Source organism: Pundamilia nyererei, unplaced genomic scaffold (genome assembly GCF_000239375.1).
Source record: "Pundamilia nyererei isolate P.nyererei 1_Seehausen unplaced genomic scaffold, PunNye1.0 scaffold00065, whole genome shotgun sequence".
NCBI classification, from domain to species: domain Eukaryota; kingdom Metazoa; phylum Chordata; class Actinopteri; order Cichliformes; family Cichlidae; genus Pundamilia; species Pundamilia nyererei.
The window spans coordinates 1,059,666-1,075,625 of NW_005187466.1; the positions used below are offsets into that span (position 1 = coordinate 1,059,666).

The 15,960-nt window shown below is 39.5% G+C and overlaps 1 protein-coding gene across 1 annotated transcript; it reads left to right on the forward strand.

The window, feature by feature from the left end:
- The first annotated feature begins 10,092 nt into the window (after positions 1 to 10,092).
- Positions 10,093 to 13,108, forward strand: LOC102209656 (keratin, type I cytoskeletal 13-like). The gene is made up of 7 exons (XM_005735753.1): positions 10,093 to 10,605; positions 11,021 to 11,103; positions 11,218 to 11,374; positions 11,510 to 11,671; positions 11,828 to 11,953; positions 12,557 to 12,787; positions 12,974 to 13,108. Exons 1-6 carry the CDS (start codon positions 10,183 to 10,185, stop codon positions 12,779 to 12,781), a joined length of 1,176 nt encoding a protein of 391 aa, XP_005735810.1. The 5' UTR covers positions 10,093 to 10,182; the 3' UTR covers positions 12,782 to 12,787; positions 12,974 to 13,108.
- The last annotated feature ends 2,852 nt before the right edge of the window (positions 13,109 to 15,960 follow it).

A 15,960-nucleotide genomic window follows, 5' to 3' on the forward strand; every position in this document is an offset into this window, starting at 1 on the left:
GGTCAAACTTGTGATTCCACATTTTGTTGCAACTCAGTGAAAGCACAGTGATAAGTTGAAAATTCCTTTTTCTAGATAATCCTTTCATCAGTTTGTTTTTTGCCCCTCCCTTTTTGTTTGCTTAGATGTTGGTATGAGAAAAACATACATTTCAAAATCCAAATCTGAATACTTTGTTTATCCTAGGGTGGAATTGCATTACACTGAAGTGTGGATATGAAATAAGAATGATATAAACTGCAGTTTGTTAAAATGTTACATGTCTTGTTAAGTACTCCAAAGTTACAGAGAATGTATAAAACAGTGAAAGTTTAGGTTCTTTTAATCCTAAGAGACTGCAGTGTGTAGCTATCCTGTAAAATAGTCACTCACCCTACTTACTCATAGCAGTGACAAAAATAACACATACCAGCGATAATTTCACCTGTGTGGTACTCTATGTCAGCTGACGTTATTTTTGCCACACAAGCTTCTAGGCAATAGACAAAAGACTGTATTAATTAAAACTTACACAATGTAACTGTAACACAATAAATGAATGGATGTGTTTATATTTTAAGTGATCACACAGACAAGAGCATGCAGCACTTGTCTGTACAAGAAACTCCAAATTTCATAACAGGAGAAAATACAAAGGGAAGGAAAATCTAGCACAGGGCTGATCCCACGAGCCACCAGCAGTTCTGTGTTAATTAGCAATTTTAAATCTTGTTTGTTAATTTTTTTTAAAAATAAAAATGACTATTAAAATGTAATATATCTTAGGGTAGGCAAATACACAGCCAGAAGCTCAATTAAGTGATCATGCTAAGCTAAGAGGTTGAACATGGTAAACATTACACCTGCCAAACATTATCTTGTCACCACTGCCATTGTGAGTACATTAATTTGCTGATGGGGCATCAAGTAAGATCCACAGAGCGAGACACTAAAACACAAACATGTCCTAAGTGGAAAGTCTCTGGCATTTTAGAGAAAGTATACCTAATAGAAATTTATGTTTAATTAGCGCTTATAGCTGATTGTCTTATAAAAGTATTAGCAATCTTTTGGGCCCACAACAAGTAGGTTACTCATAAATGTAATATGTTTCACTAATTGCATAAACAACTTGCAAAAGTCAGATGTTAACCTATCGAGAATGCGCCAGCTGGTTTTACTGGTTTGTAGTTATCAGGCCATACTCATGAGAGAAAACAATCACCTTGTACCCCCTCCCCCCACCAACCTATCATCATTCAGTCACATAGCCTGGCTGCCTCTCTGCCATCATTTGAGTTCTTCAGCTTCCTCATTCAGCAGTCACACCGATAAGCTGGGAGAGGCCAGAAAAAGGAATGAGTGGTGGTTGGTTTGCATCTAAGGAATGACTGTCAGTCTCAGTCTGTTTTGCAAGAGAGAAAGTAGCATTAGAAGCACAGACACTACAAACTATATTTTTTAATAAATAATATTATTATTGATAAGGTGATTCCTGTTTTAAACACTTGACCTAGTAGTCCAATTTTAGACTGTGTTGTTTGTGTGTTTGTGTGTTATATCTCCGTTTAGCATCATCAACAAGTGTGACGACCTTTAAAAAAAGCTAATCTTGTTAGTATGCTGGTCTGGAGTATTCAGTTATGTGGTAACAAAATGCTTCAATCTTTCCTTGAGTGAAACTCGCATAAAATTCACCCAAAGCCCTGATTGTGCAAAGCTCAGAGAAACAGTAAAAAACCCCTGAGCTGCATGTCAGACTCTACATCCTCTTCTTTCTGAAAAGAGTAAAGTATTCTACAGTCAAATGTGAAGCTAACTGTCCAAAAGCTAAAGTTTTGCACAAGCTGGGTCATGCAGCAAGACAATAATCCCAAGCATACATGCAAATCTACAACAGAATGGCTGAAAAAGAAAAGAATCAAGGGGTTGCAATGTTCCAGTTGAAATACAGTCCCCATCTGGACTGAAATGCTGTAGTCAGACTGACAGAGCTGTGCATAAACGATTACGCATAGACCATATGAATTGAAGCAATCTCTAAAGAAGAGCAGGTCTAAGTTCCTCCACAACAGTGTGAAAGACTGATAAGGTCATACAAATGCCAGCTGTTTTATTGTTATTCCTGTTTAAGGTGGTTCAACAAGCTATTAAATCATTGGGTGTATTTAGTTTTTCACATGATGTCATCAAGACTTTGAAAACATTTCACATGACTGAGCTCATGTTGATTGCCAGCAAAAAACTGTAACTATAAGGTACAAACAATGAGGATACAAGAATACCTTGTTCACATTGCAGTAAATCGTTCAGTTCTTAATGTGTTTTTTTATTCATGTCATCTCATCTAGTTCATGATAGGATATCTTATGTATCATATTTATTCAATTTATTTTGACTGATTTTGAGCAACACAGTCAGTTTTGGAAAGTCAGCCTGCTTTCCTCAAAGCCTCGGGGGCTTAACAGCCATCCAGTGAAGAAGCAACCTGATAGCCTTGGTTGACCTGACGGACAACTTTTCACGTTACCATAATCCTTTCAAAAACTTTTCCTCAGGTCACTGTTGAAAGATCTTTTAGTTCAGTTTAAGATGAAAAAAATGTCGCACTTCCCGCCAATGCCTTGTGGTGTTACTACAGGTTCACTGATTTGTATATCTGATTGCATATCAAGACACACTTGCATGCTTTTTAAAAAGTTGAAAAACTTCTTTTTTGAAAATAAGAGTTCATAGATGGTAACAGCAGCTGTTCAACGAGGGTAAATGTAATCGATTTATGGAAGAGTGAATTCCAATGTCACAGCATTATCAGTTTAAATCCCACTGATCCCAAATCTGAGATAGCAATGGATCTAAATGATTATATCGTATGGTTAAATGATCATCCAGTGTTTAAAGGGGTGGGCAAGAGAAGAATTTACAAGATTCAACTTTAGACCAATCCTGACCAAGCATGGGCTCACCACCTTCCATCAGCTCTCCACACCCACTTAATTTTGCCGTTTCAACAAGAAGACCAGGCAGACAGATCAAAAGGAACCCACATTTTGACTTGCAATAAAGATCCAGAGCTCCACTGTGCACCTTTTTTTCTTTTTACTCTTCAGCTTCTTTTAGTCATTAAATCAGAAACATTCTGCAGCTGTCATTACATGTTGGATACTCTGTGCATACTTGCGAATGAGCGTGTGCTGAATAGTTACACACTTTGTATATGACTCTGTGTGTCTCAGGGAAGAGCAAGACCGTGTGCCTGTTTTGTGACGTGATATTCATGTTTTAACTGCAAGATTATCTATTATTAAACTAATAATGTTACAGCATCAATTTCCTTTTATCATTGATTGTATTTATCTATCAGATGCCTCAATAAGAGAGGAAGATGATGACGAACTGTCTTTTGGAAAATTAAGTTTAGCATACCTGCTGCTCTCACTTTACACAACTTTCATGACCCCTTTGGGTGTGGCAGGGTGAGTCACTGAAAACATGCTTAATAATCTACACAGTGAGCAGTTCTGTGTGTGATACAAAAGTGATACCTTTGGATATCGCTAGATGGTGCACTTCTACTGAGAATCTCACCTGTATGCAGGGTGTGGCCCTGTGAGAGTACATTAGCCCAACAAGACCTTATCTGACCTTCTCCTTGTGTCTCTGTGTCTAATCTTTTTATGTTCTATTAGTTTCTTTATATATTTAGTATTAGATGTTTTTAGAATAAACAACAGACCAAGCATGTAAGCAGATGGAAGTTAAATTGTACTTTTCTTTCCTTCATTTTCTGCAGAGGGTAGCTTTAGGTGCCCTAAATTAGCTGCACTTACCAAACTCTGAGGTAATTAAGTAGAATCCAGAAAGTGCTTGTAGTACTTTGAGAAGAGAAGAAGCTCTCCTTTAAAACATTGAACAGTGGCTTCACTGCTGGAATGAACCATGGTGGGTCAACACACTTCAGTTTGCTCAAACTACTGTTGATGAATGGACATGAGTGAGTCTATGCACAGCTGATGATTTACTGCATGATGAGAGAGGGAATATAAACCGAGCACACAAAATCCACCATATAGATATGCACACAGGTTGGTACACTCACACTTTGAATTTTCAGTCAATAAATTAGCCCAGGACCTTTGTCAGAAATATTGCTGATTGTGTAGTACAGACCTGATAGTTAAAGTGTATCTGATAATGTCTGTGGAAGGGTGTGGTACATTTAGAGACTCTAAGGACTGTGTTGCTCCATACAGACTGTGATTCATACTTTCTCTGCAATGAGCTCCACTCCCTACTGTTTGTGCATTGTATATCTGTAACCAAGACGGAGTTGCATTCATAGCTAGACGTTGAGGATGTTTTATTTATTTCTTTATTTGTTCATATAACTTGGGAGCTCCCTAATAGATGATAGATCCAGACAAACATGCAATGACACTGTTCTCATTAATTGCTGAGTTAATATTGACACACTCTGGTGCAGTAAGGCTGCACAGTATATCCTGCACAAATACCTTGAATTATTAAATTTGTATTCCCTGAAAACAACTGCACACCAGATGCTGAAACGAATAAGAATTACTTAATTACAGCTTTACTTTTGTTTTCAACCATGTCTTTTGTCCCATTGCTTTAGTTGTATTGCACTAAATGCCAGCATCAGCATGGTAACATGACAATAATGAGCCTATCACAGACACTGTTTATTGTATTTTTCTGTGTTTACTGAGCAACCTCGACCTGAACAATGATCCATTGATTAAGTGCCAAAAATCACACTTCCTATCGTGGCCACTTGAGGTTAATTTAGAATGCCAACATGTGCTGAAATGCTCCAAAATTATTTTGCGAATTATGGCTTTCTGTCTGGCCAGTGCACTAATATCCTGTTGGCGAGCGAAACTGGAGTATTTGCATTCATGCAGGTCCAAATAGTACTTTTAATAGATGCACCGATACAGATTTCCGCATTTTGCCAACAAAGTTAGCTGAATCATCTAACACTTTCCTCTCTTCGGTTAAACTAAACTGCATCTTTACACACCAACGGGTGACATAACTGTGGATCTATTAACCTTCCATGCATATCTTTACCCTGTTAGTGTAGATGCTAGTTATCACAAATCACAAGGTGCAGCTGAATTTGATTAGTTTTGCTCTTAAATCAAAATACTGGACAAGTGAACATTTTGTTAAAACAGTGCTAAATGATTTCAGCAGTTCACATGACCTGGCCAGTTTGAAGAAGTCCCCGTGTCTGACACATGCATGTGTAAGTCCATCACTTGAGAGAATACAAGAGGATACACCATAATTCTGTTGTTAACGTTGCAGTTTGTCTACAGCTCCAATGAATAAAATGCTTTGCAGGTATCAAATACAAGAGATGTGTTAAAAAACGAGTGTGATGAGATACATTTGATCTGGTGTAATCTACGAATAAAAAGACAATAATTAAACTTTATTTGGTTCATGTGTACAATAGATTTCAAGAGGCAATAAAAAAAGAATAAAACGGCACTGATATGATATAATGTGCCAATTATTAATAAAGAAAGTAGCCTGGTTGTGAAAGACATGGGAACACCAGCCAACTGTTATTCTCATTGTACAACGAAACTGACAGCAAGGACACTTTGCTCGGTTATGTTCAGCTAAAGGAATCCAAACCATCCAGAACACTGCAGAATACAATAGATAAGGTTCAGGTATACACAGTGACGCATGCACACTGCCATCCTTGTAGTTGCTATGCTACAAACAGTCTTCCAAATAGTGGAGTATTTTGATGTTTTGAGTCTACGGTAACTTTGAGGAGAACAGTGGGCTTCCTCTCATGTTCTTAGGTTGTGACTCTTTTTGTTTTAACATTGAATAGAAACTATCTCATTAGTCCTGACAGCTGAGAAAAGGAAACTGAACACAATGAATGGAGCACTTTATTGTTCCCCCTGTTACTGTTAGCTGCAAGTTTGCTTCACTATGCAGTCATTATTTGTGGTTTATTTTAGATGTAAGGACTTAAAACATGGGTAATGAATTTTAGTCTAAGAGCCACATACAGCTCAAATTGAGTTAATCTTGATCGGACTATTATTTTAAAAATAAGCATTTAAAAAAAAAAGGGCAATTTCATATCAGTCAGTCTACATTATTAAAACGAAATGCAACTGTGGGACCTCAATGAAAGGCTGTAACATAGCCAGAAAACAGATTTTCATTCAGACGAATAAAATGAAGTTCAAGACTGCAGGTAGTAGAGTGCATTGTTGTTTCATGAACTTTTATCATGATATACACAGAAGAAAGAAAAGCAATACTGTGATAGAAAAATAGTCACAAAAGCTGTCAAGCAAGTCATGAAACAGAGTGTTATCTGAACAGGTTGCAGGTTGTAAACAGTCTTTATCAGGTGATCTTATCTTCATGTTGACTTCTTGGCAAGTAAGCAGTAAGCCAATTTGCCTGAGGGTTTTGAAGTAGGTGGAGGTGGAGTAATATTTTTACTGGATGAGATAGTAAATTACTCAGTATGAATAAAAGCTTCATAAAGGACACGGTCAGACACCTTAGGATTGCCACAAAGGTAGAAGGGGCGGCTAACAGGATTTAAATGATTTAGCTTTATCTATTAGGCCACTGATGGAGGACTCTGGAGGATGTTTTAGTAAACATTGAGCATAGACTTTGTTCTCAATCATCATCAGCTTGATAACAAAAAGCTCATCAATTTGAGTTTGAAGCTCAGGTCTGAAGACATTGTCGTCACATGCATCACATCACCGTAGAGAATACATTGTAACTGAAGGTTGCATTGATACTTAAATAAAAATGGACATTAAGAAGAAAGGTGTCTGTGTGAGTCGCCTGTCATGGAGATTATAACCTGCTGTGAATACATGAGTCATAATTTGGTTTTAGTGAAAACACCCAGCTTGATTGACCAACCCAAGTCAGACATGAGGTCAACCACTCTGTTTTAACACGTTTCTAAAGTGTACTCATCTGTTTTGGTAATGAATCTGCTCGTACCTGCATATTTCTCAGCACCTGTGCCAGGTTTGATTCATGCTTTATCGGTTACAATGCCAGGAAGTCTCAGTTTAAATTTTTTTTTTCCAAGTGTTGTTTAGACAGCATGTTGCGTATAAGATCAGAGCTCATGAGAAACCTAGCACCAACTCCCCCAGGGTTTGGTGCATTTTTTCCCCTTTGAGCTTCCAGTGGGAGTTTTTTACATACTCACTGTGAGGATATTAGTTTAGAGGATTCATCTTTCATTCACTGTTTTCATAATATGAGTGCTGGCATGCCCGCTGAGACGCTACATATTAAAGGTGATTAAGGGTTATACAAATAGACTAGACATGTCTTTATCTCCACTCAAGTCAAGGGAAAACTGTAACTCACAGACACTTAAAGACCGTAAAAGGCTATAATAAACACCTAGTCTTTAACACTTAACAAAAACAAACTTATTTCAGCTACACAAAGGCTTATTTTTCTTAAATGGTGTTTTGGAAAAACAAAGTAGAACTGATAAGGAGATGAACTGATCTGCAGGATAAAATCTTAGCTGTTTTTAAAAGAATATGAAATATATATATTGTATATATTGTATATTGCATAGCTTTCTTGCTAAATTGTATTGTATTTATTTAAATTTTTACTTTTTAATTATTTTATTTGCATTTTTTTTAATCACTCTCTTATATTTAAATGTTCATTTGCTATTTTATCTAGGGTTTGAGAGTAACGAAATTTCTATTCTCTGTATGTCCTGTATATGTGGCAGAATTGACAAATAAAGTTGACTTTGACTTTGACTACTGATTGCTTCATCAACCTGATGATGCAGAAGCATTCTGTTACTCATAAATGCACATTGTTTCGTTGTTGTAATGACCCTCAGGGCTTTATTCAGACCTTCACAAGACAGTGACAGAGAGAACACTAACTTTAGTGTAACCACACCTTTGAATGTTAAGTTTGTCTAAATGTCTGTGCTGGACCCCACCCTTTGCATACAGGCTCTTAAAAAATAATCTATTTCCTTTAAAAGGACAAAAAACCATCATACATGAGGAATGCTTTAACCTAAGTGCTAAAATGATTTGGAGATGGGGGCAAAGCGGACATTTTAAAATGTATGTTTTTGTTGTTTATCCTTTTGGGATACGCACAGACATGCACAGTTGGGATCTTGGGCGTGCCGACCAGGCCTTTAACTCAGACGCGAAGCATACACATTAAGATGCTGTCAAACTGATGGAAACAAGTGCATATCTGGAAGGTGCTTTATGCTTTAGGTTTTGCAGGATACTTATACTTTCTAAAAAGACCATTGCGGTTTCTTACACATGTGCACTTTAAATATAAATATGCACTCTAAGCAGAAAGCTACTGCTAGCTGCTTGACTTTGACCATGCAAAGTTACTGCTGGTTGCCTAGCAGCTTTCCTGCACTCTGGCCCACAATTATATCTTTATAAATGTCATAAGTAGAATTTATAGTAAGATGCACGTTTCACTCCAATGCGCCTAATAAATTGTGCAATACTGATTCATTTCAAGATTTTAAGTAAGAGGGACTGATAGCTCTGTGGCTAGTTCTGGTCATGTGACCCGTGTCTTGCGGGCATTAACAACCCATCGAGATTTTTTTGCATCATATTTTGGGCATAGACATGAAAGTGGTATTGTCGCGCTCGTCAAATAACATGATGAAAGTAAAAAAAGTAAACTAAAGCAAAGGTGAGTTCTAGTTTGAAGGTTAAAATGAGCATTAAGAGCTTCTAACAGTACAGATGTAGTCTAGACAAAAATCTGTATCTGTAATTTTTTAGGTAGCTTATGTAACCCAGCTAAGTATAGAGTGGCCAGATTCTGCCCCTTAAACAAAGTACAAAAGAAGCATGATTCACTTTTCCCTCTGACTGTAAACTGACCCCCCTGTGCCTCTTTCGTCTCCCCCAACTGACACCAGATGCTAGAGCACAGAAACTGGCCAGAGCCCAACACTGAGATAACGACAACGCACACATGTGTGCACACTGAACCACCCACACATTCATGTGCTAACACATAAGTTGCTTGCACAATTTGTTGGGGCTCTGTGTCATCGCTCAAGAACTGTGACACAGTCCAAAACCAACAAAAAGAGCGGACACACACACGCAAACACACACGTACGCACGTGCACACGCACACAGGATACAAGACTGAGGGGGGATGTTGTGTGTGATAATAGTGAACAATGGGTGCTGATGTATTCTCTTGACTGAAAAGACAGAAAACAATGTTAGTTAGTGGGTCAAGGCTGGTTTAATGCATTCAGCACCCAGTAACACATGTATTTATTACACATTCTTTTTATCTAACTGAGAGCCATCACAGTGACAAATTAACATGTTAGTGAAAAACATTGGTCATAAATTAAATTAAACAGTCCACAATCATTTATTATTCTTTTTTGCCTTTAAGCTGTTTAAAAACTTTACCTGTTCGGTATAGACAAATGCATGGCGTTACAGCAAAGTCTTTTGCAAACAGGAGATTAATCAAATTGTTCATCTGTTACACGCACTGTAAGGTTAAAGGCTGTGAGATTAAATGCTCCATTTGGACTAACTCTACTACAGCTTGATTTTATCATCATGTGGATTGTAAAGTGAAAGAGACTCATGGAAACTTTTGTTTTTGCAAAGTGCTCATATGAATGTTGACCTATGGTGGAACATCAAAAAAATAAATCTGGAGCCTTTCCATTTACAGTGAGATACCAAATGGGTGGTGTGATCATGACTATACTGGCAGGTATTTATAAAAGCATACACAAAAAGTATTAATACAGAAACGCACAAAGATATGCACACATACACACTCGCAGAAATCCCCACACATTAACAGTCCTCACACACACACACTCACACACACACACACATTCCATAAGAGTTCCCTCACAGGGGTGTGCAGAAACCAAACCCTGGTCCTTAACAGAAAACAAATGTCGCTTTAAAGCTGTAACAGAAAACTCCCTGCCCAGTTCTCCACCTTGCCCCTCCCATTCAGGCCCGCCCCACACCAGCAGCACTATATCAACAGCCTGCCTCTCTCCATCAAACCCCAGAGTCCTGCCGCAGTCTACAGCTGTGTAACGGTTCTTTCTTTTTAGCGTCCTCTCTTGACCAGCAGACAGCCATCATGTCTATCATCAGACAAACCCGCACTTTCACATCGAGTGCTGCTCCCCAGAAGGCCCATAGTGTGTCTGGGTTCAGCCTCAGATCAACACCTCGCATCTCTGCTTCCAGTGCACGTTTTGTGTCCTCATCAGGCGGCATGGGGATGGGTGGCGGCATGGGGATGGGTGGCGGCCTGGGCATGGGTGGCGGTGGCTTTGACCTGTCAGGTGCCCTGGACCAGGGAACAGTGCGCCTGAACGAGAAGGCCACCATGCAGAACCTGAATGATCGTCTGGCCTCCTACCTGGAGAAGGTCCGCTCTCTGGAGGCAGCCAATGCCAAGCTGGAGAAACAGATCAGAGAGTACTATGAGAAGAAGGGACCAGCAGCTGAGAAGGACTACAGCAAGTACTGGGACATCATCAACGGCCTGAGGGACAAGGTATGTGTGTACCAGCTTAACTGCTTAAATACCAGAAAATTCAAATATCTGTTGTGCTGTAAATGGTTAACAAGGAAGCGTTTTAAAAATCAAGATACATGATAGGCATAATGACAGACTGCATAATCTATTGTGCTACTGAATACTTGGTGTTTTAGTGGACAGTTAACAAATATGTATTAATTCCAAAATCTCAAATTAAGCAAGGAAAACTGACACATTTTGAGTGACACTGTGCGTGATCATTTAGTTTAGCTGCAACACTTCAGACGGTGTTGCAGCACAGAGGAACTGCATGTTAACAGTTAACATAAGTATGCAAAGCTAGCAACAGATCAAAATCAAAACCAGCCTAAGCTAACTAATGTATAGTGATGTAACCGATACTAACTCACAATGTTGTTCTTCTCTTAAGATCCATGCCGCCACAATGGATAATGCCAACATCCTGCTCCAGATTGATAACTCCAAACTGGCTGCTGATGACTTCAAGACCAAGTAAGCAAGAACTGTTATAATTTTGTGGACTGACTGTCCTTGTAAGATTAAACACAGTGGCTTAAAGTGGCTGTTGTCTCATATCAGTGTTCTCTACTTTTAAAAAATGATTAGATTCGAGCATGAGCTGATGATGCGCCAGTCAGTTGAGGCTGACATTGCCAACCTCCGCCGCCTGCTCGACCAGACCACCCTGACAAAGGCTGACCTGGAGATGCAGATCGAAGGCCTGCAAGATGAGCTGGCCTACCTGAAGAAAAATCATGCAGAGGTGATTTATAGATATCTTGAATTTACAAGCCATCAGTTATATACACACTGCTAGATGAATCATCTATTCTATAGAGCTGAATAAACTAAAACACTCAAACAGATCTAAATCCATCTTTTTTCTCTGTTTGTTCAGGAGCTGGCAGCACTGCGTTCTCAGCTTACAGGCAATGTCAACGTAGAGGTAGATGCCGCACCTCAGCAAGACCTGAACAAAGTTCTGGAGGAGATCCGTGCACAGTATGAAGCAATTACCCATAAACATCGTCGCGATCAGGAAGCCTGGTTTAATGACAAGGTAAAAAGATTTTCACATAAACAAAGTCATTATATCCCACACATTGCAAATGACTAGGTTTAGGCCTGCAGCAGTCTATCCTGTAATTAAATACAATCTCTGAAGCCAAGATGAGTAACTACTATCATCTAACTTTGTCTTTATTTCCTGCTTTAGTCGGCAACCCTGACAAAAGAGATAACCATCCACACAGAGACAATCCAGACGTCCAAGACAGAGATCAGTGACCTACGGCGCACACTGCAGGGCTTGGAGATTGAGCTGCAGTCTCAGCTTAGTATGGTAAGAAAAACATGAAACCCCAAACCATCTATTCACATCTCACTGATATTGCCTTATATGATCAAAATCCCCACATTGCTGTCTTGTCTAAAAGAAATGAAGAAAGGGACGATGACAGAGGGTGTGGAGCAGAGGGGAGGGCAGGAAAGGAAGGGTTTTTTTGCAAGAATGAAGAAGGAGAGAGAGCGAGTGAGCGAGATAAGAATGATTGGAGCAGTGAAGGAAGGAGGGAGGGCCTCATGGTCAGGAAAACATTTCACAGACATCTGTCCAGATTCTGGGAGACATAAAAGAGTTTAAAGAAAGCTGAAGGAATGCTGAACTGGATGGCTCAGAAGCTGTACTCCCACAGATTATCTGTGCTCAGCTGGAGTTAGTCACTGAACACTCCCTGCAACAAACACACTCAGGGAGAAAAAGACACATGCACTTAAATGCATTTGCCTTTTATACTTTCATAAAGGGAGATAAAACAGTATAGAAAAACATATATACCTAAGAACAAATATACCTAACACACTGAATTGTTTGCACGTATTGCTAACATGATTTAGGCATCACTACTTGTGTGCCCTAATTCTGCTTTTCCTCCCACTTTAACAGAAAGGGGCTTTGGAGAACACGTTAGCAGAGACAGAGGCTCGATACAGCTCCATGCTCGCCGGCTTCCAGAGCCAAATCAACATGCTTGAAGCAGAGCTAGCCAACGTTCGTGCCAGCATTGAGCAACAGGGCCAGGACTACAAGATGCTTCTGGATATCAAGTCAAGGCTGGAGCAGGAAATTGCAACCTACAGGAGCCTGTTGGAATCAGAAGAGTCCAGATAGACACAGGTGAATGTGCTTTTGAGACTCCTTACATGAAAATGCACTCATTTCTTGCACTGTACTTCTTTTCTCACTGTTAGACCAATTAGTACAGGTAAGTAATGTCTTATTTAACAAATACCACGGAGACTTGATGGGTTCCTGTAATAAAAGCTAGAAGCACAGCATAAATTTTTTTTCTTCTTTTAACAGGGGGCTGAAGTACCACAGTCACAACCACCACTGTGTGCACTTCCAGCTAGGAGCTCCAGCTGGCAGGACAAGCTGTTCTTAGACACACGCACACTCACACACACACACATACTCTCACAAATAAAAGATTTTAAATGAGAGGAAACTGTACTGAAAAATGTTGAAAAAAAAACTGTTTAAGAGTTCACGATCCAAGTTTGCAAATCAGAAGACGAAATTCCTGATGTACTGTGTGTGTGTTTGTGTGTGTGATGTCTCTGAAAAATAAATCTGCCAGTGAATATAAGAGTTGTGTTGTTTTGTCACTTTACTGATCTTTCAGAACATACTCAGAGTACACATTTTTCCCCCTCCATAACATTGCTCTGTTTATGCAGTTGCAATGGCAACCGATAACTTCTGGGAGGTGGGATATGGGCTTGTGGAAATCTGTGTTACGTAACAGCACTGCTTTCAGGAAAGGGTGAACAATGGTTAACAGCTCAGTGTGGAAAGCACTGGGACTTAGAGGAGAAGCCGGGCAGAAATCTATGGCAAACTTGATGTTAGAAAAATTCAAACATGACAAGAAACTCAAATGAAGCAAATGATCCCAAGTCTTACTCAGAGAAAGACACACCCAGATGGTTGACTAATCCTTGCCCCATGTGGGTTTTAAAAGTTTTTATATAAAGTCTGTGTAACTACTGTCACCTGGAAACAAGAACACACACCGGCCAGGACAGAAACACAGAGTGGAAATACAAACAGCCTTTAACTGAACAAAGAGAGTCATTGTGCAAACACTGTGCTATCAGTACTGAACTCTGCCCCCTTTTATGAAGTCTGAGGGAAGCCAAATGACCAGTGTGGGCTGTCATGATGAAAAACTGTTAAGGGTGGGGTTGCTGCTAGCTTATTGTATGTTTCGTGTGAAAGAAAGAAAGAAAGAAAGAAAGAAAGAAAGAAAGAAAGAAAGAAAGAGAGAGAGACAAGATTTCTGCCTATTTGTGTGTGTGTTAAGTCACAGCCTCTGAAATTAGAGCGAATTCTCAAGTGATGGTGTAATGCTTGTTGGCAAGAAGAGAAGTGGATTAAATTGCAACTTCTACCCCTCTCTAAGGAGATTCTCTCACCCATATTTGGACCCATTTTTGTTGCACATCAGAGTCGGTCCACACTGGTATAAAGATAAAAATTCACAGCAGAGGTCATAAAAAAGCGTTGAACCAACTCCAGACTATTTTACTCAGATTATTGCTAACCCGCTGGACCCATCTTTGGAAAACTCTGGAAAGCAACTGACTGACAATTTGTAATGAATGTTTTTTTCAGTGATTGAAATGTGCTATGATGTTTTCCTTTTTTCATCAAGCAACTTTTATATTTGTAGTGCATTATCAAAAATCTGTGTCAGAGGGTCCAGCAGCAGTTCTGAAGAGTCTCAGACTTAGACAATACAAAGTTTCCTAACATGCACATGTTCTAATAATAATCCAAAGGGTTTAATCTCATACCATTACATTACAAATGTTACCTTAGGGCAGGTCAGCCTTTGCATCTATTACTGCTTAAAATGACAGTATACTGCTGATGTGCTTGAAAGCATTTGTGAAGATTGAAATGCATTAAAAAGATTAATCTGGGTCTGAAATTTGAAGCCCCCACTTAAGTGCTTTGAACCTGCATTTTTTCTATTGACTGGAAAAAGGGGCACTCCTCTGGTTGCAAAATAAAGTCACTGGAGTTTGTGAAATAATGACCCTATTGCTCATTTGATCTTTAAACTCTGTAAAAACTTTCCTGAAGGATTTATGGTCTCTATTGATTCTTCACTGCTTATCCAGTTCAAGACTGATGGAGCCTATCCCAGCAGTCCCAGAGGTGGAGTAGAGCACCAGTCTATCCCCAGTCCAGGGCAGGTAGACAATCATTTGCACTTACAGCCAATTTAGAATCAAATTAACCTAACAGACATGTTTTTGGACTGTGGGAGAAAGGTCAAGTGTCCAGAACTAACCTATGCAGGCAAAGGGACAACATGCAGATTAATAAAGACAAGCCCCAATTGGCTGGTGGATTCCAGCCCAGGATCCTTTTGCTGTGAGGCAGCTGTTCTAACCATTGCACCACTGTGCTGTCGTTTCAGTATAAACTTTCCTAAAGAGTTTAGGATCTCAATCACTATCTAATGCAGCGTGGTACACTTTTGTAAATTATGAAACTAGTAACAGTAAAACATGAGGCACTGTATGCTTTAGCGTGTGGCTATACAAGTTGCTCAATGTCAGTTCAAGGCTACAAAATGTCATGGTGGCTAGACCCATCCTTTATACTGCTCAAAAATCAGGTCTCAATGGGAAAAAAAACCCATGCTGGATATCTATACGGACATGGACTGGGTAAGAGGATGATTCACATCATTTGATGTACATGAAAATTATCAATCTACAGAGGGCTGAATTCAAAGACACCAAGAAAATCAAAGTGAAAAAATGAAGCAGCGGGCTAGTCCACTTTGCCAGAATTTCATTGCAGCAACAATTGTACACAGTAATATGTATGGCCCCCATGTGCTTATATGCATGCCTGACAATGTCGGTGCTCCTAATGAGACGACGGATGTTGACCTTGGAAATCTCCTGCTTGCATACTCTTGCCACATGAGGTTGGGCCTTGTTGTGTCAATGGATCCAAGGATTTTATCCAGATCCCTAACGGCAGTCGGGGGGCTGTTGTCTAGCCCGTAGAGCTCGGATCCACTGACCCATCATCAAACCAGCTAACTATGATGTAAGCAGCTGAGCATTCTCCACAACTTCTCCTGACCTGTTAATGCATCATGTGCTCAGGGATGTACCTGCCAATTCTGGTAACAGACCAAACAATGGTCTCTAACTGCAAGTCATTTTGTATGGTTGTGGCAGTGCTTCTTAGTCTTGAAACTGTGCTGGGTGACACAGCAAACCTTTACTGTGTTTTCTTTGAAAGTAAAATCTCAGCCCACA